Source organism: Parasteatoda tepidariorum, chromosome 3 (genome assembly GCF_043381705.1).
Source record: "Parasteatoda tepidariorum isolate YZ-2023 chromosome 3, CAS_Ptep_4.0, whole genome shotgun sequence".
Taxonomy (NCBI): Eukaryota; Metazoa; Arthropoda; class Arachnida; order Araneae; family Theridiidae; genus Parasteatoda; species Parasteatoda tepidariorum.
Window position 1 is genome coordinate 54896148 of NC_092206.1, and position 27630 is coordinate 54923777.

General features: G+C 27.3%; 1 protein-coding gene across 4 annotated transcripts in view; it reads left to right on the forward strand.

Moving 5' to 3' along the window:
* LOC107438609 (GRIP and coiled-coil domain-containing protein 2) overlaps positions 1-27630 on the forward strand; it is a 60822-nt gene that overhangs the window by 16702 nt on the left and 16490 nt on the right. For all 4 annotated transcript variants that reach the window (XM_016050927.3, XM_043040530.2, XM_071178658.1 and 1 more), the window contains exons 2-11: positions 3063-3149; positions 7180-7264; positions 8586-8707; positions 9716-9919; positions 16004-19069; positions 19164-19274; positions 20956-21144; positions 23541-23720; positions 25782-25944; positions 27368-27546. In XM_016050927.3, the coding sequence (XP_015906413.1) occupies positions 3084-3149; positions 7180-7264; positions 8586-8707; positions 9716-9919; positions 16004-19069; positions 19164-19274; positions 20956-21144; positions 23541-23720; positions 25782-25944; positions 27368-27546 (4365 nt within the window). In that variant the 5' untranslated portion in view covers positions 3063-3083. The remainder of the gene's footprint in view (positions 1-3062; positions 3150-7179; positions 7265-8585; positions 8708-9715; positions 9920-16003; positions 19070-19163; positions 19275-20955; positions 21145-23540; positions 23721-25781; positions 25945-27367; positions 27547-27630) is intronic.

Below are 27630 nucleotides of genomic sequence, written 5' to 3' on the forward strand. Positions count from 1 at the left end.
ATTCTAATTTATTTATTGAATACAGCAATATATATATCTGCTATAAATTTTAAAAATATGAAAATCAATAAAAATTCTATATCTTTATTATTTCTTTCATAATATTTTATTTAACTAAAGATATTTTTTTGAAAAAAATCAAATTATTTAAATCATTATTAAAGATGCAATTTAAATCATTTGATTTAAACCAATGATTTTTTAAAGTAAGAATCAGTTTATTTGAATCAACAAACTCTGTTTTAAAATGACTAAATTTTCTGATATTAATTTAATTCTTAACTTGCGATTTTACTATAAACAATTAAAAGAGACACAGATAAATATTTATAAATGATTTATTTATTTAATTCCTTCCCTCTATTTAATAATTTTTAAAAATTGCATTGCCATTCTAAATAAGAAGTTAACTGACCAACAGACCTTTGGCAATAATTTATTTCAGATGTAGTAAAAGACTTTTTTTTTGTTTTGCTATATGTTAGGTTATCAAGAATTTCAGAAAAAACTAGCTAATTAAAATCAAATTTCAACATCTGAAATTAAAAATGCAAAATGGTATTTTGAATGTGTCTGTGTTGTAATCGTGAAAATGTAGATATGGAAGATCTGAGGCACAGGCATAGCTTTAATTTACAGTACCTAAAGACAAACTAAATTCGATGTGGGACTTACGGGCCATTTTGATTTTTCAAATTTTGTAATTCTCATGCGATACTGTTTAAAAAGTGTTTCATTAATAAGTTTCTATTATATTTAGATGTTTTTGATGGCATTTATTGTTTTTGATTTATTGAATGATCAGGATTTATTTTAACGACTTATTTCATTCAATTTGTTATAAATAGTTAAATAAAAAAGAAAGGAACTTATTTTCAATGTAAACTACCAAAATAATAATGAACAATATTTAGGTAAATGCAATAAAAATTTGACGAAGTTATGGGGCCCATAATCAGCAAGTGAAATGTGGGATATTAAAAAAATAAACATCCTATTCTGAAATTCTTTTTTTTTTTAAATTTATTTTTATTAATTTTACGACCCTATACGGCTGTGACCAGGGACAGAGGTCTGCTCGTGCCTCCCGCTAGCTATGCCACTGCTCTAAGATAATGATTTTAATAAAAGAGTGAAGAATAAATCTTTCGTAAATGATAGTTTTCTAAATTTATAGTTTCTTATTATAGTTCCTCTTTTGAGCAGTGATGGCTCAGGGGATGGAACATTCGCCTTCTGATGAGGGCAACCGGGTTCGATCCCAGCGATGGCTGATCAATACTAATTCTGCATCTGGTTTGCACTGACCACAGTGCTGATGTAAAATATTCTCGGTGGTAGACAGATCATGGGTTAGAGTCCCTTTGCCGTCAAGCTAACCGTAGGAGGTTTTTGTGGTTTCTCTGTGTAACGCAAATGCAGGTTAGTTCCATCAAAAAGTCCTCCATAAAGGCAAAATTTCTCCCAATTCTTGATTCAGGAGTTCCCTGGTCTTCTAGATTGGGCTCAAAATTACAAGGCTAGGGAGTTCATTTGTAGTCGTAAACCCAAAATTGGGTCAACTATGGTTATAAAATAAATATACTTCCTCTTATTCCTCATGATAGATTTGTTATTAAATATAGTGTTATGGAATAATTTAAAGTTTTTTTTTCCTATAACATGGCTAAGGAAAAGGAGAATATTTTAAGGGAATAAATAGCAATGATAATATTATGAATATTTTAAGTCAAGCTTTTTTTATTAATTTTTGCCTGATTATTAAATGTATGTGTTAAAAATTTACTATAAAATAGTTACTTTATCGGTTAACAAGGAAACTCAACTACATATTTTTTTTAATATTTAAAAAAAATTTGGCAGTGGCTTATATTTTTTGGTTTACGGTAATTTTTTTTACTTTTCGCTTGCGCTCAACTTATTGAAAAGTACCAAAGTAAAAAAGAAAAAAATATTGTATAAATCGTACACAAATTTGGAAAATTCTTTGACAAAAACTCAGTAAGAATAAATTGAAATTTCTGGAAAATAGAAAATAATAACTAATTAGGGTATGCTGTGAAGCAAAAATTAGCATTTCCTGTGTAATTATTATTCCCTATATAATTATTTTTATTATTTTTCCCAAATTTGAATAAATATACAGTATAAGATATTTTATTGTTATTATATTCAACAGTGTCTCCTTAAGCGGTTTTAAAAGAGCAGCCCAATCCGTCTGCCCTTTTATAACTATAAATGAGCCCTCCTTGCCCTTTTTATAAAAATAAGTTACCATTCCTTAAGAGCACTGCCTTTTCATTTTATTTTTTTCTTGAAAATGTTTTTTTTACCGCCTGTTTTAATGATAAGTGCATTTCAGATTTATTTAGTTATTGATAATTATTTAACTTTAATTTTCAATTTCATTCTTTCATTTTAGTAAGATTTTTCTTATATTGTCTACTTATATAGTTAAAATTTGCATGTTCTGCCCCAGAGATATTATTTAGGTGGGGGGGGGGATACTTATAAGTTTTTTAGTTACCTATTTCAAATTTTACCATTATTTATTTAATTTTTTTAATAAGCACCTTTCATTTAAAAGAAGAAAAAAAGCACTTTTAAATTTTTATTTTCTCATAATTTTCAGCTTTAAATATTAAAAAAAAATCTTTCAAGTTGTTTATCAATTAATCTTTTTTTTTTAGTTATACATTGCTTTTTTTTCAGAAAATTTATACACAGAGATTGTCTTTTAGCTTGCTTTTAAAAAAATTTCAAAAGCTTCAATTTTTTCTGTAATTTTGATAATGAGCATGAATTGCTCTGTAAAGGATAATTTAGTTAAGAATCAAATTCAGTTATTAAGCAAGATTACACATTTTGATGAATTTTAATGGTGGAGTACCCTTTTAAGACTCAAAGTATCCTTTTCTGTGTTGAAGCACCCTGCTCTTTTTTATTTATAGGGAGAACTCTGCGTTCAAAAAACAAAAATTTACATTTTTGTACAGTTTATGGATTTTTAACTTTTATATAAATGTTTATATTTCTTTACTAATGTGCATTTTTTATTTTAGCTAAAGTCGTTTAATGTAAGCATGTCGGAAACACCTGGGGAATCAAGCACTGATAATGAAGAAGCTGGAAAGAAGAAAAAATCTGTTGTAAGTTGTTTTGTTTTTTCAACTATATTTGATAAATTGCAACTGTTATCATTTTAGAATTTATTTTTATATGGAATTTTTTATGTACTGTAAAAACATTTTTGTACTTTAAAAGTTGGTGTGCAGTTATAGAATAATTGTCTTGTTTTATCTAAACAAATTTTAAAAAAGTTTTAAATTCAAAATGGTCTTTTGATTTATAGCGTTAAAATAAATTTTTAATTTGAAATTTTGTAGTGTATATAATTATATAAAAATATTTTTTAAGGTACCTGATTCATTGATTTCAAAGGTAAGTATTTTTCTCAATTGATTCAAAAAAATGCTGACTGTGGCTAAACCACCATCAATCAGTTAGGAATAGGAAACTTGAGTGTTATATAATGTTTTAGAAATGATTTTCTGGAATTAGGTAAAAGGACCATAGAGAACAGTTTTTAATTAGCAAAAATCAGTTTGTTTTAGGGCCATAGCTGAGAAATGAATTTCGATAGCTAAGTATAGATTCTCTTTTAAATTGTCAATATTTTGTTGAAGACGATTCATGAGGATTTACCTAAGTTTTTCTTGAACTATGACATTTTTTTTTAAAATTTATTTTCATATTAGTTTATCTTTTAAATATTGGCTTATGTATATTACATTGAAAAAAATTAACACTCTTACCACATATCAATTTTTTGTATCTTTTGAGAGCAAAAAAGGTATTGTATTTTATATAGTATTTTATTTACATTTAAAATTCTGAACATTTTGAACCTTGATAAATTTTTTTTATAAATTCTTCTAAATTTAAAGTTTTTTATTACTCTCAAGAAAACTTTGCATTAATTTCTGACAAAATCAGACATCTTATGGCAAATATGTTTCTATTCAAAAATTCTTACATTTTAACTGATTTGAAAGGTAAAGAATTTATTTTATCTAAATTTGTTTCATTGCACTGTTTCTGATTTTTTTTATACATGACTATAAGGAATTAAAATTTATTAGTCTTAGTTAGGGTTGCAAGTTTGTCGCGGCGCAAATTTTCGCAAAATTTCAAGTTTTTTTCCAAAAATTCGCGAATTTTTTAAAATTACGCGATTTGAACGAAAGTTATTCAATTCGCGCGGTTTAAATAAAATTATTCACAATTTTAAGTTATTTTTTTCTGTTTTGTCTTATCAATAAAAATATATTTGTAGTTATTATTTTTCTGAAGTTTAAAAATTGATTATATTTTTTCAAAGCATTCACAAAAGTATCTAGCAAAATGACATTAGAATTGGGTTAGGCTCTATACAAGCTCCTTGCTTTAGTATTGAAATTGAATACCATGAACAAACTGAAAGATAAGATTTTCTACATTCTAATTCTTCATAAATCTATCAATTCTTATCTCCCCCTCCATTGACCAGAGGGACAGTCCTCTCACTGTATGAGCCCCCATCTTATAGCACTCACCATGTAAAGGGGGGGGGGCAACCACAAGACATTTGTAGTTAACAAATTATTTGGGGGATTGAATTTCATTGCTGGAATTAGTAGGACTGAAAAGTTGATTGAAGACTGGTGGTCACAAAAAGGGTGGTCTTCTTATCTTTTTGTTGACTGATTGACACCAATGCCTCCCTTTCCTAACAGTCAACTAGAATATAAAAGATAAAGGAAAACAAAAGAAGAAGAAAAATTGACTCTTTCACAGGAAATTCCTAGTAGTGAGAAGGTACATATATTTACACTGATTATTTCAATAGGTACAGAAAGGCATGTGGAAATGCTTGTTAACAATAGAATACTCAAGAGCGGCTCTTTTAATCTTTTGATGGATAACAGGAAAGTGTATTGTAACTTTCATTCCTACAAAAATAATGCAAAGTCTACTCAAAATATCTCATTTCATTTTCAAGCGAGGTTAAGGAAAGTTTTCAGTTCTTCTTAGATGGTAAAATGAGCCATACGAGCAAGATAACTGCTCTCGAGCGTTGTAAGCAATATAAAAAAGGAACTTTTGAAGTAAGAAAGAATCTTTTGTTTTGTGCCAATTGCAATGTTCCAGTAGATTTTTCGAGGAAAGATAGCTGTGAAAAACATTTAAAAAGTAAACTACATCTAAAAAAGAAAACCAGTGAACCCAGTGTAACTCAAACAGGTATTGAAAAGTTGTTTGAAAAAAAAAAACCTTCAAGAGCAACACCGTGGTGTTCAACTTTCAAAGTTGGTAGGTGTATTTGCAGCGGCAAACATTCCCCTGAACAAGCTAGATAATCCTGCACTGAAGGGTTACCTGGAAAATTCCCTTAAAGATATTGGTGTCATTCCAAGCTCTAGCCACTTACGAAACCACTACCTGCCTAAGATTCACGAATTTCATAAAAATCAAGTTGCCGATATTTTAGCCTCTGCAGCTGGTGTAAGTATTGTGACGGATGAAACTACAGACTCTGAAGACAGATATGTATTAAACGTGTTAGCAGTTCCATCTGTGGACATACAAGATGATAGTTCTGACATTTCTTTATCTGCTTTTTTCTTAGAAAGCATACCACTGGAAAGTGTAAATTTTAAAACTGTTAGCGAAGCAGTTATCCAGTGTTGTCAAAAGTACAAGCTTCGTTTTAATACCATTTCATCTTTCGTCACTGACAATGCGTCTTACATGAACAAAGCATGGGAAAAAAGTTTGAAAGCAGTTTTCTTGAATGCTGTTCATGTGACTTGCAATGCACATCTTTTAAATCTCCTAGGAGAAATATGGCAAAATCAATTTGAAAAAGTGAATTCTTTTATTGTGCATTTAAAGCGTGCATTCACAGCATGTCCTTCACGTAAGGGTCGATTTCGAGCCTTTTTAGTTGAAAAGGGTAAAAACGCCGCTCTACCACCGGTTCCTGTACAAACCAGATGGAATAGCTGGTTTAAGGCAGCTTTGTTTCACGTAAATTACTTAGCTGAATATGCAGAGTTCTTCGATAAAGAGCAACAAAATAGCAGTAGTTCTTTGATCAGCACGATTTCCGAAGAATGTTGTAACGCAGAATTGAGTGAAGATTTAAGAGAGATTGAAAAATATGCATCTTTAATTTTGAATCTATTAAATTTATATGAAAAACAAAGAATAAGTTTGCATGTTATTTTTAATGAAATGTCTGATCTTGCTGAAGATTTAAACAGCAAATCTATAACCTGCCAGCACTTGAAATCTAAAAAAGCTTTAAAATCATGCCAGGAAAAAATTCAGGCATACTTTTTTGAAGGCAATATTACAACACACAGATTTCGTCAACCAGCATCAAGCTTTTTTAAAGCATGCAGAGCTTTTGATCCTAGTCAATTCAAATGCTTAGATGTTTTCCAAGAAGATGATAGTTCTTTTATTTTTAACTCTATCCCCATGTTTGAGGATGAAGAAGAGTTGAAGAACGAATTTAATGTTTACAAAGCGACAGTTAATGAACTACACGTTGAAAGTAGACAATTAATTCAGTTTTGGAAATCGAAGATGGAACGCTATCCAAAACTGTCTAAAGTGGCAATTCGATGTTTGTCAGTACCAACTAATAGCGTGGATGCCGAACGATCTTTTTCAAAATACAAAAATGTATTGAGTGATGAAAGGAGAAACATTAGTGAGAATAACCTAACCATGTATAATATTTTGTATCAAAATTCTGTACATTTAAGTAACGGCATTAATATTGCTTAAAGAAAAAATTTTGTAACTTTTTTATGTTTTTTATTATTTTAAAATTGATTTTTGGTGTAAATATCAGTGCATATGTTATCCGCGAAAATTTCGCGAATTTTTAAAACTTTTGCGCGAATCACCCGCAAATTTATGTCTTTTTTCCCCGTGACAAACTTGCAACCCTAGTCATAGTTGAAAAAATCAATAGCATTTTATAATAAATTATATGTTTTATTTGTATATTTAGTTATTTTGACTTATTAAATATACCAATTTCATTTCTGTAGCTTTTAGATGTATTTAAAATTATATTTTTATATAGTCAATGTGTATTTAATTCTATTATGCTTTTAATTTTAGCTTGAAGATAAAAGCAAAGATGATCTCATTCAGATTGTTAAAAAACAGTTGAATTTACTTCAAAAAGCAAAAGGAAAAAGTGATGGTATAGTAGACTTCCTTTTTTTTCCATATAATCTTTTTAGTTTAAATAAGAATATGACTACTCTTAATTTTTTTTTCTAACTTAATACCTTTACTCATTTCCATCCAACATTTATGAGTGAAATTGACCTTTTTTTCATAAGCTTAAACAAAATGTTAATGAGGAATGTAATATTCTTGTATTAAGAAGTAAGATTACAAGGAGTATATTTTAATGACTATATGAGTCATTCATTCATTCATTTGTAAAAATATATTCATTTTAAATATTTTCTGGAAATAAGGTATTATGTACACTTTCTTACTGGTAAGTTGGAAGATCGCTCGTAAACCTATTAGTCTCGTATACTTTTTTTCATATCTCTATAACAAAATCGACTAACTTTTTTAGGGAGAGTGCCACTTAAGTTTTATTTCGAATTTTTTTTTTTTTTCCCTTCCAAATCATTTATATTAGTTTTCAAAGATGCTAGCAAAATTCAGTATTTTGTAGTCCAAATCTGATGCTATTTAATAACATTCTTTACTTTGACAGAAACCTACAACAATATCTGACAGCCAAATTAAGTAAATTTGGAAAAATGACTTCTTGGTACAAATTTTAATATAATTTGAGTAGCAGTGTTGTTAGAGATTTTGACTAAGTTTCTGAAGTTCAATTAATATTTTTTAAACTTTTCAATAAGTCTTCATGTTTTATTATTTAAAATCTGCCCTGGCATGTGTGTCTCAAATTAGTTATTCATGCTCTGTACTATCCTTATATACTGATTATTTATAAATAACTGTGTTTTTAACTTTTTGAACCACACATATATTTTTGATATTTTATCATTCATACAAGTGAAACGTAATTTTCAAATATAATATTGACAATCTGCAATTTTATGTATCGATTTTTATTTTTTTAACAATTACAGCACATTAAGTAGCTTTTCATATTGTTGAATCGAATAAGTCGGTTAAGTTGCAACCCTGCTTATCATGAACTAATATCGAGAATTTTTTATCTAGAAATATGTTTATACCTAAAACTGCCAAAATTATACTTGTGCCCTTTTCACTTGTTAAAGTGGAGATGCAGTGCATATGTTTAATAAGAGGCACAGTAGACTATGGTAAAGGGTTAAGGAAGCATGGTTTATGGCTTCTCTTTTTTTGAAAATTTACTTTAATTCAAACATATTCCTGGCATTGCTCGTTGTTAGGCTTTGTGCAAACCTCTCTTGGCTACATAATTTGATTTCATTTTTCTTACAATTGACGATTCACTTTTTTCCTTCAATACAATAATCCAGATTTTTTCCTTCTTTCTTTTATAGAATTGAACAGGAAATGCACTGTTTTGGAGAATGAAGTAGAAAATCATGCTAAACATGAAGAAGAATTACAAGACCAAATTAAAATCCATGAAAAAGAAATTGTTAAACTAAAGCAAATCAATGTAAGATACCTTGGCATCATCTTTTAAATTAGGTTTTACTTTTGTTTTTCAATATATAAATTTTTAATGTGACCTTACCAATTTTTTTCAAAGCCCTTTTGACAACATTTTAATTAATTCAAAACATTTCAGTTTTTAATGAAATGTTTTAATGCAGATTTTCTTCTGTGATAATAACTTAAAAATATTACGATTTTGGTACATCAAAATTATATAAACTGAATAAAATTATTGAACAATCTATTTAAATTCACCATAGAACCCTTATTATCCTAGGTAATTAAGTATTTTGATTATCTAAATTTACAGATGTTCAATGTTCATCATAATTGTATAACATTCATCTGTATTTATCAAACATAAATAAAATCTTGTTTCTAATCACATCTCATAAATTTTAATATTACAATGATTGCCTTCCATTTTAAATGCTCTTTTTGACATTTTATGTACAGTAAGTAATTGGAAACTTTACATAATGCAAATTATTTGTTTTTATCTTGTTGATTTTTTTATATTTCTTTATTGAACTTAATAATTTTAATAATTCTATTTTTTTAAAGCAGAACTTTTATTAAAAAGAAAAAGTTTTTAGCTAAAAATTAAATAATTTATAAAGGATTAGTTAGGACCTAAAAACCCTATTCAGTTTTAAAGTATAACTAACAAGGAAACTTAAGCTAAACATATTTATCAATTTTTAATATTAAAGTTGCTTATTTGAAACAGTTAGGTAATAATTTTGCACATAATCATGCTTCTAATCAATTTTTAAAAAAATCATTGAAATTTTCTGTAGTTTTTCTTTTTAAATTTATTTAAACACATTTTAAATTTTATCTGTTTATAATATTTTTAGAATGTTTGTTACAAATGAAATCCTAAATTCAGTTGAATGATAATTAATTGCATATTTCGTGAATATTTTTGCCTACAATTCTACAACTTGCTATAATATATATTATGAGTTAACAAATCACAATGTATATATTGATTATTTTGTGACAGGATAATTTTTCTATTGAAAAAGAGCATGAAATTTCTGAATTCAAAGAAAAGATTGACTCGTATGAAAAAGAAAAACTAATTGCATTATCACAGTTACATGAAAAAGATGAGCAGGTAGAATGCCTTTCAATGCAGCTGGATACTGTGAAAAAAACTTGTCAGTGTCTCCAAGAAGAACTTATGAAATACCAAAAACTTTGTGAGGTAAGATTTTATGGATTACCTTAATATATATTAAGTATATGAATTGAATATGATAAAAATAATATCTTCCTTCAAACTATTGCTAATCAAAAGTTTTTATGATGTTTAAATTAATTATTGATGATTTATAGGGTAAGATAGCATCATTATCTATACTCTGATAGCAATATTGTTTATTCTAACTTTATTTTAAAATTACCCACCATTTTTGAAGTAGCACATAAAAGTTTCTGAAAAAGTCAAAGTGCAGTTTCTTTAAAATAATTCTTTAAATTGTAATTCTTTAAATTGTTGGGATAATAGTTTCTATTAGTTTTAGCTCTCTGATATTTCGCAAATTTGAAATCAGGGAATGTTTCTTCTCGAACCGCGGCTAACTAATATTTTTGCTATACATTCTTATGTGATTTTATAAACACTTATATTCTGATTATGACACTCCAATTATGAATTGTGCATTTTTTTAAGTTCCTTATTTATTGTGATTGCTTCTTAAATCTATGTAATTTTGTGATCGTTTTTCTACAAACAGTCATTGCTAGGTTTTTCTTCATGATACTATTTCATTACAACATACATATTTAAAATCATGCATTTATCCAATCTCTTTTTGCCGCATCATTATTGTAAACCCAAGTCATTTCGCGATACTTTTTTTTTTGGGGGGGGGGGCAGTTAGCATGGTGTTTTACCATTTGGTGTTTAAAATTTTAATATTTTCTAACAACATTATTACAACATATGAAATTCCAGTTAAGTTGTGAAATACATAAATTTTTAATTCTTTGCTCGTTGAAACTTTATTTCAAATTTTAAAAATCTTAATATTTAACGTTATTAAACCTCTTAAAATGCATTAAATTTAAGAAGTCTTAAATTAGTAAGTATCTTCCTAATTTAATTTTTACTCTTATTTCAATCTAAAATGGGTTTGTTTCAATTTAAACAATTTTAAATGCCATAAATTCCCTTTTATTAAAGTATCTAATTTACATTTATATTACTCTATAAAACAATATTTTTTTACTATAACTCTATGAACATAAAAAAAAAATTATTAATAGAATTTCTTTTTAAATGAACTTTTGTGATATGAGAAGTAATAAAAAAGCCATTGCTTTTTCCTAATATTCATGTTCATTTTAATATGTTTTTTTTTTCTTTAGGAATGTTTTTTTTAAAAAATGTATAAGTTTAGCTTTTTTTAGTTAAAAGCAATTGATTTATTCAAACATATTAATCAGTTGATTGATAAGAGGCAGGGACGTAGGTAAGGAGGGTGTTCAGAGTGCTCAAACACCCCCCATTGTACAAGGCAATTTTCCTTTTTTTTTAATACTATAGATAATTTTTCCTTAATTTTAGAAAATGTTTAAATATTTTATTTACTGAAAAAAAAATGGAGAATTCTCATGACATTTTATTTTGAGGCTTTTATTAGTCTGTAACAGAAATAAAATAATCACTACTGCCTCTTGCTACCCATTCATCAAAAGAGCAATAAACGCTTTTCTTCAGTGATTAAATTAGATAGCATCCCTTTCCTCATTGATTTACCACCCACAAAGCTTCTCCCCTCAGAAAAGTAGCCAGCCCAGCTCATATTACTCTAAGGGAAAATGTTCTTCGTTTCTTCCAATGAGTTCTATCTTATCTCATCTACTTTTTAAAATATCGGCTATACACAGATCCTATTTACGGTCATAAAATGCATGCCTCAAACAAAGAATTCTCTTGGATTTCTATAGGACTGCATATACATGTTAACCTTTTCAGGACATAAAACTTCCTTGGCAATTTTTTCGGTCATTCTGTCTGAGAACTTTGTCTACACTCATCCTAAAAGCGCTTAGTTTCAGATTTTTCTTTTTGTTTAATGTAGCATTTCACTTAAAATTTCTTTTCATATTTTCTTTCTGATTAATTTTTATTTGTTAATTTCATCCGTTAATTTTTAATTTGTATTGTGTAATTCTGTTCCTGTAAATAAAACGTGATCTTTTATTGGCTCTAAGAAGAACTTGAATCAAAAATATTGGAGGTAAGCAAATACTTGTATTAAATCAAGCCTTCCGCATATCTGTAACATTTATAATGCTTTTTTATTTCCGCACATACGTAACATTTAAACTGTACAACAAATAGATTTATTTAGTAAATTTGATTATTCATGCATAATTTTATTTTTAATTCCCAATTTTTGTTCTCATTTTATGATTATGAAATCTGACTTAAAAATTTTTGAAATTCTATACTGAAAATTGAAACAACTTTATTATAATTCAGTCAGAATTGAAATATCTATATTACATTTAATTTTATATTAAAACACAAAAATTTCATAAATGAATAGCTGAGAGCAATTAATCATTCAAACTATCTTAGTATAAATGTGTAAGTGTAACTTAAAGTTTAACTATTTTTTAGAAAATTGAAAAAACTTTCTATTACTAACTTTCTTTTCTCGGGATCTTATTGCAAGGTAAGTTACTTATGATATTGACAAATTTTTAACGATAATACTTCATTGCATAATCAAAAGTGGCGGTATATGTAACAGTTTTATAAAATTAAAACAAATGTCAACAAACCTTTAAATTATCATAAAAATTACTGAAATTGTTAATTAAAAAAACAATTCAGTACTTTCTAAGAATGATTTGAATCAGCTAAAATAGTTTTTTTTTGTCTACTTAATTTCGTATATATTCATAGCAGAGTCGAGACCCCTTTTTCTTTAGCTATTATATGCATAGACCTTGTGAAGAAATCTTTAAAAAAAATATTCGCCAACTGAAATTTAGTAAATAATGAATATTTTATCCAAACGTAACAGATTAACAGGAAACCTTTACATTTACTTAATAAATAATATCAGTTTAAATTAAAATATCAGAATAGTATCGAACAGTTTTTAATCTGTAAGGAAAAAAATTAATAGCCAATAATAAATTTTTCGTAATAATAAATTCAACGTAATTCATAAATTTTCCGTATAATTAAGATTGTGACAACATGCTCTGAACTAAATAAAAATTATGCATTCAAAAAATAAAAATTATGCATATGGTTTTCTTCAATTTTAAATGAATCAAATGAATAATTTTATATTTAACTTAGGAATATTTTATTAAAATTCAGATCACTTAAAAACGAATCACAAAACGGATATGAAAAATTTATCATTGCAACTGCATTTAATTTTTCATGAATGATCTCAAAATTTTTATTTGTTAACCATAATCTTGTGTAAACAGTGTAAGCAAATAAAATTAGCAATAATTACGCTGCACTAAACTAAGTCTGACACTGAATATAAAAAGAAATGAAGTTTAACAAAAGAGTAAACTACATTACAAATAATACTTTAATTCCAATTTGTTTAATTCCAATTTGTTTAATTCCAAATTGAAGAGTTTGAAGATATTTTATGTTTTGACTTGAAGTATTCAACACCTTAATTATGATTTATCGTCAACACAAACTAATGAAAAAAAATCTTTGTTTATCAAAATATTTTAAGATTATTAAATTTGTAAGGGGTAACATTTATTTCTCTTAAAAAATAAATTTTAAGTAGAAATTGCTTTAAACACATAATGCATTATACTGATTAAGTAACGAAAACCTTTTTTGAAGTCAACAATTTTAAAAGAATTAATTGTTTCTCTGATATTTAAATTTAATTTAGTGTGATTAGTAATTCTTTAAATGTTGAAATGCCCGCGGCCACTTTATCGAAATCCAAATTTTATAGTCCGTGATCTTACGAAACACGGATTTTTTTCATTCAATATTTATTTACGAAATATTATGAGGCTTTGTAACGATTTTTTTTTCTTGTGCTGTATATCTTTTGTATTTATTAAAAATTTTTTGTTACATTATTAAAGTTTTACACCTTCTACTTAATAATGTAGTTTAACAGGATATTATTGAAATAAACAAAAAGAAAAATTTGTGTGAAGATATATTCATTTACCGACTTCTGCGAGTGTACTATATATCTATGAGTAATTTTCGTTAAGTGCGACAATTTAATATAACTGCCATTGAATCTGATATCATAGAATAAAATGACAATTTTTTTTAAAAGTTTATTTAACACCATTTTTTTAGCTTTTTGGAAAGATTTTACACATTGTCATTTTCCTGCGGTCTATAAATAATTAATATACTATAATTAATATAATTATAAATAATTAATAAATAATTAATATAATACTAATATAATTATAAATAATTAATAAATAATTAATATAATACTAATAACTATATTATTCAATCTGAGCTGTTTAATAAAGTCTTGTGATTAATAACACAAAGACTAACTAAAAATGAAATGGAACATGGAAGTAAAAGCTATAAAATTATAAATTGTAATTTTTCTGGCACTTGAATGCCAAGGAATAATTGGAAACTGCAAAATGCTTGTTTATTGTACACTGCTCTCTGTAAGGTATTAATGAGAGTTACTTTAATAAACGAGTATTTTTTTAAAAAAAATCTATAGTATTCCAATCCAAAGGGTTAAAAAAAAAAATATTCCGTTGTGTCGTATTTTCTGAAACTGATCTGTATATTCTACTTCGTAAAGAATTCTTTTTTTTATATATTATTTTGTCTGCTTAAACGCATTATAATTTTACGGTGAACAGATGAATTTTAGATAATAACGGTGGTTTTGTTTTAATGCTCTTTTTATTTGAATTTCGCTTTTCTCCCAATCGAAGGGAAGCGATCAACGACTTTTATGGCTTGTCTTTATTTTGATCTTCATTTAGATCACTGGCTGTGATTTTTAGCATTTAAATGAAGCTTGCAGTGAAAACTTCTGTATTCGATTATTTTATCAGAACCAAAAAGAGTTTACTTGTATGCATGTAATTGGTTGAATTAAATTACATCTAGATAATAAATTCCTCAATCACAAAACATCCCCCATGAAAAAACTATACCTATGTTCTTGATAAGAGGATTTACTATTTGAAACACTGATGTTTATAAAATAATTAGAACTAATCAGTGGCCCATAAAAGTTCAACATTTGTATGAGGCAAGGCCTATTTTTTTAACCAATATATAATGGATTAAAAAAATAACTGTTTTTTATTTTCTGAAATTGCTTAAAAAATTATTAATTTTAGAATAATATCACCTATAATAAATATTCTAATTATAAATATCTATATAACAGTATCACCTTTTAGCCAAGTGTTCTACTATTTCTTTCAATTCAGTAAAAATTTGTTATTCTCAGTCTTGTAATGTGATTTGTGAAATTATACTTTCATACACTGTAAAATAGATCCATTTTTAAATGAAATTTTGCTGATTGTTTACTACTTAAGTTGCTGTGTTTTGGCATGCATTGTTGGCACTTACTTAGTTTGATCTGGATGGAAAAATCAAATGCAACTTTGTATGTATGCTTTAATAAAATAAAGTTAATATGTATTTCTTAGAGCAGAACCACTGCATGAGACCAATGCACAGATTGTTGCTTGGTAGTTTAATCATTTGCTTATGTAATGTAGTTTTCTGTGTAAATCTTATTTTTATAGCATTTTTCATGATATTTAAATTTTTTATACACAATAAAATTAGTTTAATGCATGTAATTTGTTAAAAAAAAGAATTATAAATGTCAGGTAATTTTTTAATTAATTTTGTTCGCAAAAACTTAAGCCATAAGATTAATATTAATCATAGAATTAACTAATTATTCGTACCCATGTCATTTCTTATTGACAAATCCGAAATTATTTGGTGAAGATTTTTCTAAAAGATAAGCATATAACTGTATGGTTTTTTGTTCAAAATCAAGTGCTTTATGATTGTAATATGATTGATAATTAACTAGCTTTATATGAAGGATAACTTAAGATCCTCAATAAGATTTATAGCGATTCTCAATATTAACATAAAATTCTCTTTACTCTTTCTTAGGATATATTATTCAGTTTAAGGATCTGCTGTTTCTAAATCAGAACCTTTATTTTTAAAACATAAAATTACCACAGACATAATTTTAAAAAAAAATTGCATATTTTTTTAAACAAATGTATTAATTTTTTCTTACAGGAATTGAAAGTAGAAGTGAAAACTACATCTGATGCTCGGGATACTGCAGTGCAATCTCTTAAGGATCAAAATCTTCTTTTTGAAAACAAACTTAAAGAATATTCCATGCTATATAATGAATCAGTTGAAATAAAAAATAAATACTCTTTGTGCATTGAAGAAAATTGTACTCTAAACTCAAAACTGGAAGAGTCAAACCAGTTAATAAATGATCTTCAGACTCTGAATAAGGATCTCTTGGTTCAAAAAACAGAAATATCTGAACGTTTAGAAAAATCTGAAAAAACTCCCAACAGCACATGGCAAAATGATTCAGAAATCTCTTTTCTTATTGCAGATAACCAAAAACTTCTCTTGGAATTAAATAACTTAAAAGAAGAGAATCGAGAGTTGAAAGAAAAAATTATTCCTTTTGAGAACAATGTTGGAAAAGGCTCTACTGTGGATGATGGTCAAAACAATCAAAATGCATCAGACAATAAAGTTCTTAAAACTCAGCAAGAACTTAACAGTATGCAAACAATTTTATGTGATCTTGAGAGTGTTAACAATAGTTTGAAACGTGAAAATGAAACTTTGAAAGAAGAATATCAAACTATACTTTTAGAGCTTGGAGAAATCAAAAACATTCACAAGGACATTGAGAACAAACTAGAAACTTGTACAAATGAGAAACTGAACCTTGAAAGCGAAGTAAAAAAATTATCATCAATTTTGAACGAAATGGGTGATTCGAAATCCGGCTTTGAGCTCGCTCTTTTGCATGGGGCAGAATCTGAAAGTTTAAAGCAGCATTCCATCCCTAGATCCGATGATGATCAGCCCACTAAAGTAAATAAACAAGAACTAACTGAAAACCTTGTCTCAGAGTCCTCTATTATGTCTGAAGAAGTAAATTTTTCATCTTTTGGATTTGAATATGCACTATTAGATGGGGGCTCTATTTCAGGAATGTGTGTAAATTCAATTCAATCTGAAGGCTCTGTTGATGAAATTGTAAATATGTCTCAAAACTGCACAACTGATCAGGGTACAACATTTGAAGAGAAAAAGCCAGATAAATGCATGGAAAATGAAATTATTTTATTGAGAGAAAGGCTAGAAATGTATGCAGAATCTTTGAAAGAAACCCTTGAGGAAAATGAATCACTCAAACTGAAAATGGAAGAGTATGAAAATGAAAAGTCTAGGAAATATGATTCCTTAGTTGAAGTTTTCACTAACACTGAAACGAATTTTATTGAAACTAGTGTTTTTGAGGAAAATGTTTCTAAATTAGCAAATTGTGAAAATGTGATACTTACTTTAAGACAAGAAAACAGTAATCTAAATGAGAAAATTTCACAGTTAGAAACAAATTTAAATTCTATTGTTGAAGAGCACAATGGTTTTCAAAATGAAGTTAACTTAATGATAAAAAATTTGGACGATTTGAAAATTTTAAATTTCCATCTTGAAGAAAAGGTAAGCATCTTTGAGAAGGAAAACAGTGAAACAAGTGAGAAATTGCAGAAAAAGTGTAAAGAGATATCTAATTACCATACTGATTTGCAATTGCTCGGGTTTTACCTATTAGAAACTATTGGTCCAAACTCAGTTTTTTGTGGATCTGATAAGGAGTTGCTTTGTAGCAAGGAGAGTCTAAAAATACTGATAGAAGAGCTTGCTGCTCTCTATCTCTCAAATTGTTCTGCACTGAAAGATTTTGAAGAAAACTTGGAGAATTGTAATGATCAAAAACAAAAATTGGAAGAAAAATTCTGTCATTCAGAAGAGCTAAACAAATTTTTGGAAGAAGAGGTAAAAGCTTTACAGGATGAAATTGAAAATTTAAAAAATGAATCTAACTATTATAACAAAAACTACAATAACTTTTCAGATACTATGTGCTCAAGTGGTCCATCAGAGTTGTATAGCATAGAGGAAGCCAATGAAAGTGAAGAAAAAGGCATGGTGGGGGAATGTTTACAAAATCAAGATGCTTCAGGGTCGTTTAATGAGAATGTTGATACTTTTACAAATAACAGTGCCTTGCATATTACAGAGATTGATACGCTGACAGAAGAACAAGAAGCATCTAAAGATATTTCTATACAAACAGATGTGTTTTTTCAAGAACAGTTTAATAACAGTCTTAAGGCAACTTCTAATAATGAATCATCAGTTGATTCAGAAAGCATACAAATAATTGAGGATGCTATAAACTATTCTTCTTTTGAGGCAGATAAATTGAAGCTAGAAACTTCCTTGAAATATAAATCTGATGAAGTTGAAAGTTTGTTAAAGGAAATCGCAATAAAAAATGACGATTTATTAAAATCAGCAAATAAAATAACAGAACTTCAAGAAAAATTTAAAGATTTACTCAATGAAGTTGATTCAAATAAAATAGCTTTACATCAAATTAGCGATTTGATAAGTGCATTAAAAACTGAGAAATGCAAACTTAAATCAGATGTTGCTTTGTTAATGACTGATCAAAACAATTCATGGCAAATTTCTTCTGAAAATATCCTTTTATCATTGAACAACTTCTCTGAAGCATTTCATTTATCGCATCAAAAATGTATTTATTTTGAAAGAATTACAGAAAGCTTAATTTCATACTTCGATAACTTTGCAAATGATTTCAATGTATGGCTAACTACACTCAAAGAAACGGGTGATGAATTTATTTCTAGTAATAAATTGCAATTGTTCCAAGAAACTTCTAAACAAAACTTTTTTAACTTTTTTAAACCACCACCTGATTGTCTAATATTGAATGAGTGTGACACTCTTATTAAGGATATAGAAAAATTTGATATCAACAAGCAGAAAATGTTTGATTTATTTTGCAATTATGTGATTACAAATGAAAAAACTTTAATGAACTTAAAGGAACAACTGAACGATTACACACTTAATAACTCAAATAAACTAGAATGCGATAATGTACAACAGGCTAACAGTTGTAATGAAGAAACTGTTGCTAAAAGTCAGTTAATTGAAGCAGAAACAAAATTGAAAAAGCTGAAACAAATTTCATTGAAATTGAAAAAAGAGTTAGATGATTCTAAAAAACAGGTATACAAATCATTATTATTTTTTTTAGTTAAAATTTTTTTTTTTTTAAATTATCTAAACTTATCACTTTTTTTTTCTATTTTCTTTTTTACAGATAAGGGAAATTTCAATTGAAAAGGAAAGGATACTAAAAGATTTAACTGTTGCTCGCAAAGAATTAGAAAAGTCTTCAAACGAACAATATCAATGTATGCAAAACTACCAGGTAGAAATTGTTTTTACTTAATTTTTATATTTAGATAAAATTAATCTTATATTGTTCTGTAAAGCAATTTGGTCATTGCATGATTTGTTGGCTCTGAAGCTAGCGAGTTCTGGTAATAATTTTTCATACATTGAATGTTTCATTCTCTCGAGGATTATGTTTTTTTTTTTATCATTTATTTATGCAGCTTCTTCAGTTTTATTTGCTAGGTTGTCTGTTTATTTTATTTTCTCTTTGTGAGCACATTTTTTGGTGATGTTATTGAAAACCAATGAACATTTTAGTTTCAATTTTAATACATTTTTCAACTGAGTCATGTGTTGAATGCAGAAAACAACAAATTCAAAAAAGAAACAAAACAAAAATCAGAAATATAAAAAGTTAAACTTTTGAATTTTTTATGGTTTTCAAAAGCACAAATATTTACTGCTGAAAAGTTATAAAAACTGATTCTGAAATATTATCTCAAATCGTACATTTAACTTTACTTTGTGAGAAGAAAGTTGATGAAAACAAGGAATAAACATTTGCATTGTAACAAAAACTGTGTACTATTTATGAACAATAAAGTTTTGAACATTATTTTAAATTATTGTCTTAGCACAGGGATGGGCAAACTACGGCTCGCGGGCTAACTGTGACCCACCAGAAGGTTTTATCCGGCCCGCAGATAGAATTTTAACTTGTCAATTTGTGGCACTTAGTTTAAAGCTATTAAATGAAGTACTGATGACCTTTTATTTTCTCTATTTTTGTTCTTCAAAACATAAATTGATGAAAATAGCTTGCATAGACAGCTTCAATTGGTAAAATGTTGAAAGCGGAAGTTCTTTATAGAATAGCCGTAGATTGGCGCCATTTGAAGTAGTTGTTTCTAAGTAGTATGTCAAAGTTTGAGTTTTACAAATTATTCCCAAAAGCTAGTTTCTCAAATTTAATATTTCATGCCTAGAAAATCAGTGCTATGTTTGCTTCATCTTATTTATGTGAACAAGTGTTTTCAACTATGAACCTTAGAAAAAATCATTTCAGAAGTAGACAAACATTTGACCTTGTTCCTTAAAATAAATACATCTCACTTGGAACCTCAGTGTAAGGAACATTTAAAAATGAAATCGCAATTTCATTCATCTCATTAAATATTTAAATTAAAACATGTATATAATTTTTTTATTTTAGAAGTTTTCCCTTGGTCCATCAAACTTTTTTTTCTTGTTTTTTTGCCCTCAACCGAAAAAGTTTGCCTACCCGTCTTAGCATGTTCGTGTTTATAAGGCCATTAATTTTCGTTTTTTAGCAGTTTCAAAGTTAAATTACAGAACAAAAACTGAATTATAATAAAAGAGATTCAATTTAATGTTGTCATTGCCAATGGCAACCAAATAGTTAGGGATTTTTTCTGTGGTTAGATGTTTACTCTAATTATCTGTCTATTATCAGTTTATTGATAAATCATATGAAATTTGAATTGTTGTATCCATTTTTTTTTTTAATTTCAATTTTACTTAATTTCTTATTCAGAGCTCAATACTATATAAATCAGTATAATTTGTAGTTAGATTGACTTTTTCTAATTTTGATTGTTATGTATTGAATGCCTAAGTATTGAAGTTATTGTAAGTATTTTGTTCAGTAAAAATTATTTCTTTCGATTCACTGTTTTTTTACTCATTTACTTCAGAGCCTACAAATTGAGTTCGATAAAACTCAAGATGAATTTGAACTTCAAAAGGAAAACATGAAAAAATTTCAAGAAGATTTTTCAGTCACCCTATTGGAATTAAATGCTCTGAAGGAAAAGATTTTAGAAAAGGATCTTCAAATTGCAAATTCTAAAGAAATGCTTGATGCATCTACTTCCTGCAAAGAAGTAATTTATTGTTTATCTTAGTTACATAATTTTATCATTGTTCATACCTTTATTTATATTTATTCATCTAAAGCCATCATTTCTTTTCTTCAAAACACGTTTTTCTAAAGCTTTAACTGCTCATTTTGCTAAAAATATACAGATAGATACTGAACAACCAATACCTGTGTTATTAGTCATTCAACATACACAATAGTTATTAAATATAAGGTAAAAATGTAATAATTGAATACATTATTGTGTTGTTGTTTTTAAAACCTTTGTGTACTTATTTTTCAAATATTTGTTTCCTATGACAGGAATAGCTAGCCCAGAGACAAACTCAGTTTTTGCGCCAGACAAAGGGGACTTTTCGGCACTATTTTACGGTTTTGAGTTTAAGATTGTGTAAAAACTAAAATCCGCCACACCTGGCATTATATTGTTAATTTTTAAATTAAATAAGATTTTGGATTTTGAGCCTTTAAAAAATGCCTTTTTGAACTATATAACTGGATATCTTCATTTATTTTCATTCAATTCTGTATAAAAGGTATGTTAATAAGGTCGTTTCTATATAAATGTTTTTTATCGCGTGTTGTTTTTGATTGGTTGAATAATCAGGGTTTATTCTAAGGCATGAAACCAAACCACCTCAACCAAACTACCTCATGAATAATGAACAATATTTAGGTAAATCTGATAAAAACTTGCTGAAGTTATGGAGCTCGTAGATAGCAAATACAACTGGGGATATTTAAAAAATTATAGTTGTATATTTTGTTTTGGAATTCTTTCATATTTATTTTTATGAATTTGGCACCCTCTAAGGTTGCGTCCAAAAATAGATGTCCCCTTTTGCCTCCTACTAGCTACACCCCTGTTTCTCTTCCTCTATAAGTGTATTTTATAGATTGAAAAGTGTAAATACTCCAAAAAAAAGTAGTCAAATGTATTTTTACACTTTGTATTTTAAGTAAAAATTTAGCAAAAAACTTATGACACACCAAAAATAACAGGATTTTTTTTTCTTTGCTCAGAATAGCAACAGATAAGATTAATGCATTTTCTCATTATAACAATGTTAGCTATAACAATTGCATTACTATGGTCAATTGCAGTATGATATAGTAAACTTTATCTTGAATATCTGACCAAGGACATGAATTTTTAAAACATACCTAAAATGTTGTTCATGATTTCAAATTTGGTAATTCTGTAACTCTGTAAAATTGTTGGCTAAATTAAATTTGTAACTTCTATCTTTGTGATAAATTTTTATTTACCATTAACTTTCAATGGGGGTAATTACCCGAATAATTACAAAATAAAACTTCTTAGTTTTTCTATTTATGTTATAAAAAACACATGTTCCAAATTTTAGTTTACCAACTTCATGAGAAGTGGGAGTATTATGAATCAAGGCTTTGTTTTTATGTGTACAGTCAAATATGCTAAATTTGGAAAGTCAAAATTAGTACTAATCTCTTTGCCATCTTCTATTTCATCCTTAAAAATTTGCTATAGTTTTCTAATTGTTTTTACTATACACTTATTTCACTCTTCCAAAATAAATTTCAATCTTTTAAAAAGTTGAAGTATTCTCAGTCTTTAAAAAATTCCAGCTATATATCTGTTTATTCAGTACATAGCCGTTATTCTTGCAACTGTAACAAGTTGTGAAAAATGCAAGATTGTTAGTTGTCATCATACTTTGAGCTGTTGAATACCAAATTATCTAGCTTTATTGTTCCTTTTTTAAAATTATTCTTATAGATCTTTTTATAAACACTTTTAATGTTGTAAAATATTTTTTTGGATAATATAGTACAAAAAAGTACTATGTATATATATTCTGTTAAGTTACTTTTGAATTCACTTGGTGGCAGATGTTATCTCGGGGTATTAATCATCTTTAAGACATTTTGCAAAATATGGAACTGAATCAGGGTTAGAACAATTTAATTCATTGGAACATGTTTTATGTAACTATTTCACAATTTCTCTTTTATTATATTAATTATGTATTTAAAGATTGATGAAAAATATCAGCTCTTGTGATTAAGTTTAAAGAAACTCATTTAAGTTCTATTTTAGGTTTATGTATAAACTTTAAAATAAAAAGTTTGTAAAGCTGTTAAATCAAGTTAAATATTGTATGGATGAGATGCAATAAACTGTTCTCAATGGAGTTATCTGGTTTCCTAATATTAAGCCCTATAATACTTTTCTAATACACTATTTTTCAAATGCACTTGTAGAATAATTAGGAAAGCAGCCAACTTAAACTTTTGAAAAAAATTATAATCAACCTACCGTTATTAACTTTTTTATGTTTCTTGTGAAAATGTCTGAATGTTATTCTGTATTAAATGTTGTGATTTATATTTAAATTTCAATGAGAATTTAATTTTTAGGAGGTTCAGAAACTATGCCTTGAATTAGAAGGGAAACTTATTGTTGCTGAAAGCAAAAATGAAGAAAAAATGACCAAAATACGAGAGTTAGATTCTGTGATTGAAGGAAACCTTGAAACCATAAAAGTGATGACCACCGAAAATAATAATTTAAAAGATCAGCTGTCACAAGCTCTAAAAGTAGGCATTTGAAATTTTTTGTTTAAGTTGAAATACTTAAAAAAAAAAAATAGTAATAATTGATTGTTTCATATTATGTTTAAAAACTTAGCTATAAAATTTTCTTTAGCATTTAGCCAAAAATAGTAGCTTATTTTGAATGAGCTTTGCAGAGTATGTGCCTCAGTGTCTTTATTTTGAGAGTGATAAAACATTTTTATTTCTTAAAACATGAAATTTTGCCACTTATGTAAAATTATTAGTATTTTTTTACCGAATTCCGCACACACACTTTGACTTCTTATCTTTAAATAAAGGAATATAAAGAATTTAATTTTTAAATCCAATAGAAATATTTTAGTTTATTTTAATTGGTTTGAAAAATTACTTATGATTAAAGAGAGGAAAGAAAATATTTTTTCAACCATTCAAAATATGACTCGAATTCCTTATGATGACAAATCTGTTACTAATTTATGTTTTTAATTACCAAATATAACATTTCCAAATGAAAGATAAAATCATATTTCTATGATTCTAAAGTATTTTGAAAATTGTTAAACTTAATTATGCTTAATTATTTTTCGATAAAAAAATATGGGATAGCTCTCCTTAACAGAATTTATGGATTGAATCTGCAGCAATATCTTCATAAATCTAAATTTGTCTGCAACTTCAACGCAGTCAAACAAAGATTATTTTTGTAGAAAAAAAGTTACATTTTATACAAGAGTTGAAGGAAAAGTGAAATGTGCCACTGTATAGTTAAGTCTGTAATCAAGTAACAGAAAAAAAATTCTTTACTTTTTGTTCTGCCCGATGTTCAATTCAGCCTCTTAAATTTTATTTGTAACAAGTTAAGAGATACATTAAAAGGAAGTCTGAGCAATTTTAACCCTATTTCTTTGTTTGCTTTCAAAAAATAAAAAGATTACTTAGATGAAAAATTTTCAACAACTGCTGTACTGATCTTCAGCGCCTGCTGCCGGGATGAAGAGTTTCTACTACCGGGTTGTAGCCTTTCTTTTATTTGTTGTGCAACAGACACCAATGTTTAGCTTTGTGTGAGGAATCTCAAATTTGTTTGTAAATTTGCAATATTTAATTTAATAGTATTGTAGTATTTTGACAACTAAAGTGATAATTGCTGCTATTTTATTTTACAAAAGGTAAATAATTATTGTGTTTAAATTATATTTATTTTAATATTCTGAAAATGGAGAACAATAAGTGAAAAGATATTTTATATCTTTATATGAATATTTACCCTTTTACTAAATTAAAAACTAGGAATTATCCTTGTTTTTATTTATATTATATCCATATTTTTTTTAATACAGTAGAGAACCGATTATCGGGACCATCGTGATTCCGGATAACTGATTTTTCTGGTTTTCTGAATCGCTACAAAATACCATTTTTTTTAATGTTTAAAAAACAAAACTAAAAAATTATTTTGAAATAGTTTTAGAAATAATAAAAAATGATAAATAATAATACACTTAAGGTTAAATAAGGAAAGAAATTATGAAATAAAAATTATATACAGGCTTATATATGTTATTAATGTTATTATTAACATTAATAACATATATAAGCTATTTGTGCTTATGTGAGATTCGTCTACAAACGGCTTTTGATCCGTCCTCTAAATCAGTTCTTTCGTCAACTCGATACGCCGTACGCTCTAAATAACAAAATGGGCTCAAAATCTTGCAAGAAAAAAAAATTTTTTTAATGGAAGAAAATTAATTTCCGGTTCCGAATTTCATTCCGGTTATCTGGTTTTCCGGTTTTCTGATTTCCGGATAAGAGGTTCTGCACTGTATTTCAAAATTCCTCTTTTTTTTCATGTGTGTTTTCTATACAAACTTTATGTAAACGTAATTTATTTTTAATTCTTTTTAATTTCTTTTCCATTATTTCTTTCACCAAATATTTATATTAACTTTTCCCAAAAAAAACTACTTAAGTATAATAAACTTAACATTGCTAGTTAATCTATTTGTTTTTATTATAATCATTGTTCATATACCACTATATCCTCATATGCCTTGCATTAATTATGTTCAATTTCTCCAGGATGAATCAAAGAAAACGCTTTTAGATTTAGAAATGGCTGATTATGAACGCAGTGTTTCTGAGTTAAATAGCAAGCTATCTGCTAAGGAAATAGAAATTGCTGATCTCAAACAAAACTTGTGTTCTGAAATTGAAAAATGTGAAAGCCTGCAGGAAGAAATAAGTGAGATTTTAGATGCTTAATATCTAATTAGAGGTGCTGCTAACTTGATATTATTTATATTTCATTTTAATCACATTAACGGCTACACCGTCTGCTATTTATTGCTCCTGGTCCTTGGAGTTTTGAAGTTCAATTACTCAAACTAAATTAGAAATGTATACAAAACAAGATGCGTTGTTCATATTTTCTTCTGTGTTCTCCAAATAAAATAAGGGAAAATAATTTGCCGAATAGGAGAAATATTTGGAAGTTCACAGTCACCTCCCATCCTGACACTTCTGTATCTAATGTTTAAGGTGATAACATAAGACCACAAACTTAAAAAGGAATTACTGCATTTCCAGCAATTTTCCTAAATTTTAAACTAAATTAATTAGAATTTTTCTCATAATGAGAAACTTTTTTAAAACAGAATCCATACATAAATATATTGCAAATAAAATTTTAAAATGCTTGAAAGTGATTTTTTTTGCGCGTTTTTCCTCCAAAAACATTAAATATGGAAGATGTTGCTCTGATTTCAAAAGTTTATTTTTTTCAGATAAATAGAGGCTCTGTAACTCTGCTCTTATAGTTTTTACCTTCGTTTATTATGAGATTTAGTTCTTGTATTTTTTATTATTTTTTTAACACCAAACTCTATTTATGACTCCATTTGGTTTGGTCGCTTAGAGCAAAGGTTGACAATCCATTGAGGGTTATGTCGTCTGATTTACATAGGCTGCCAGCCAGCCACAGTCTATTTCATACAAATAAATTTTAAGAAATTAATTCATGCTTTCATATCAAATTATACTCATAAGGTATAAGAATTGAGTAAGGCATATTTATAACCAAAAACTTATTTGTTAAACTATTTCACTGAGGTAAGGATTAAAAGTGCGTGAAAGGGATTTTTTTGTGTGAGTTTTTCATCCAAAAACATAAAATTTGGAATGTGCTACTCCCATTTAGAGCGTTTACCTTTACCTTTTTCAGATAAATACAGGTTCTGCAACTCTGCCCTTATGGTTTTTAACTCCTTTTCAGTTCTTTTTCCCCCTTTTGTTTTTACATCAAACTTTGTTTATGACTCCATTTGGTTTGATCACTTAGAGCAAAGGCTGGCATTCTTCCCTCTGTGGAGGGTCATTTTGTTTAATTTAAATAAGCTGGCAGACGTAATCTTTATTCCATGCAAATGAATTTTGGTAGAAATGGTGAATATGATATTCATGCTTACGTATTAAATTATACTCATAAAGTGTCAAGAATTGAGTATGGCATATTTATTACAAAAAACTTCTTCGTGAAACGATTTTAGTGAAGGAAATACTATTTTTGCATCGTTAAACTTTATTTTCACTCAAAAATATTTTAGAATTCTAATTATGAGACTACTTTGAATATATAAGCAAGACTAACTTTAAATGATTATTTATAGAAAGTACAGAAACATTGAAGGAAACTCAAGAGAAGAGAGCTGCTAATCTTAAGGATGTTCTTGATAGAACTAAAGCTGAATTGTTTGTCGCAAAAGAATTGGAAACTGATTTATTAGCTAAGGTTTCTTCTCTGCAATTACAATTAGAAATAATAATGCAGCAAGAAGAAAATTATAAAGTAATGCTTTAAGTGTTTTTTTAATTTTTTTTTTTTAAATTTATATACCTGAGTACTTTTTGTGTATCTTAATTATTTATTTAA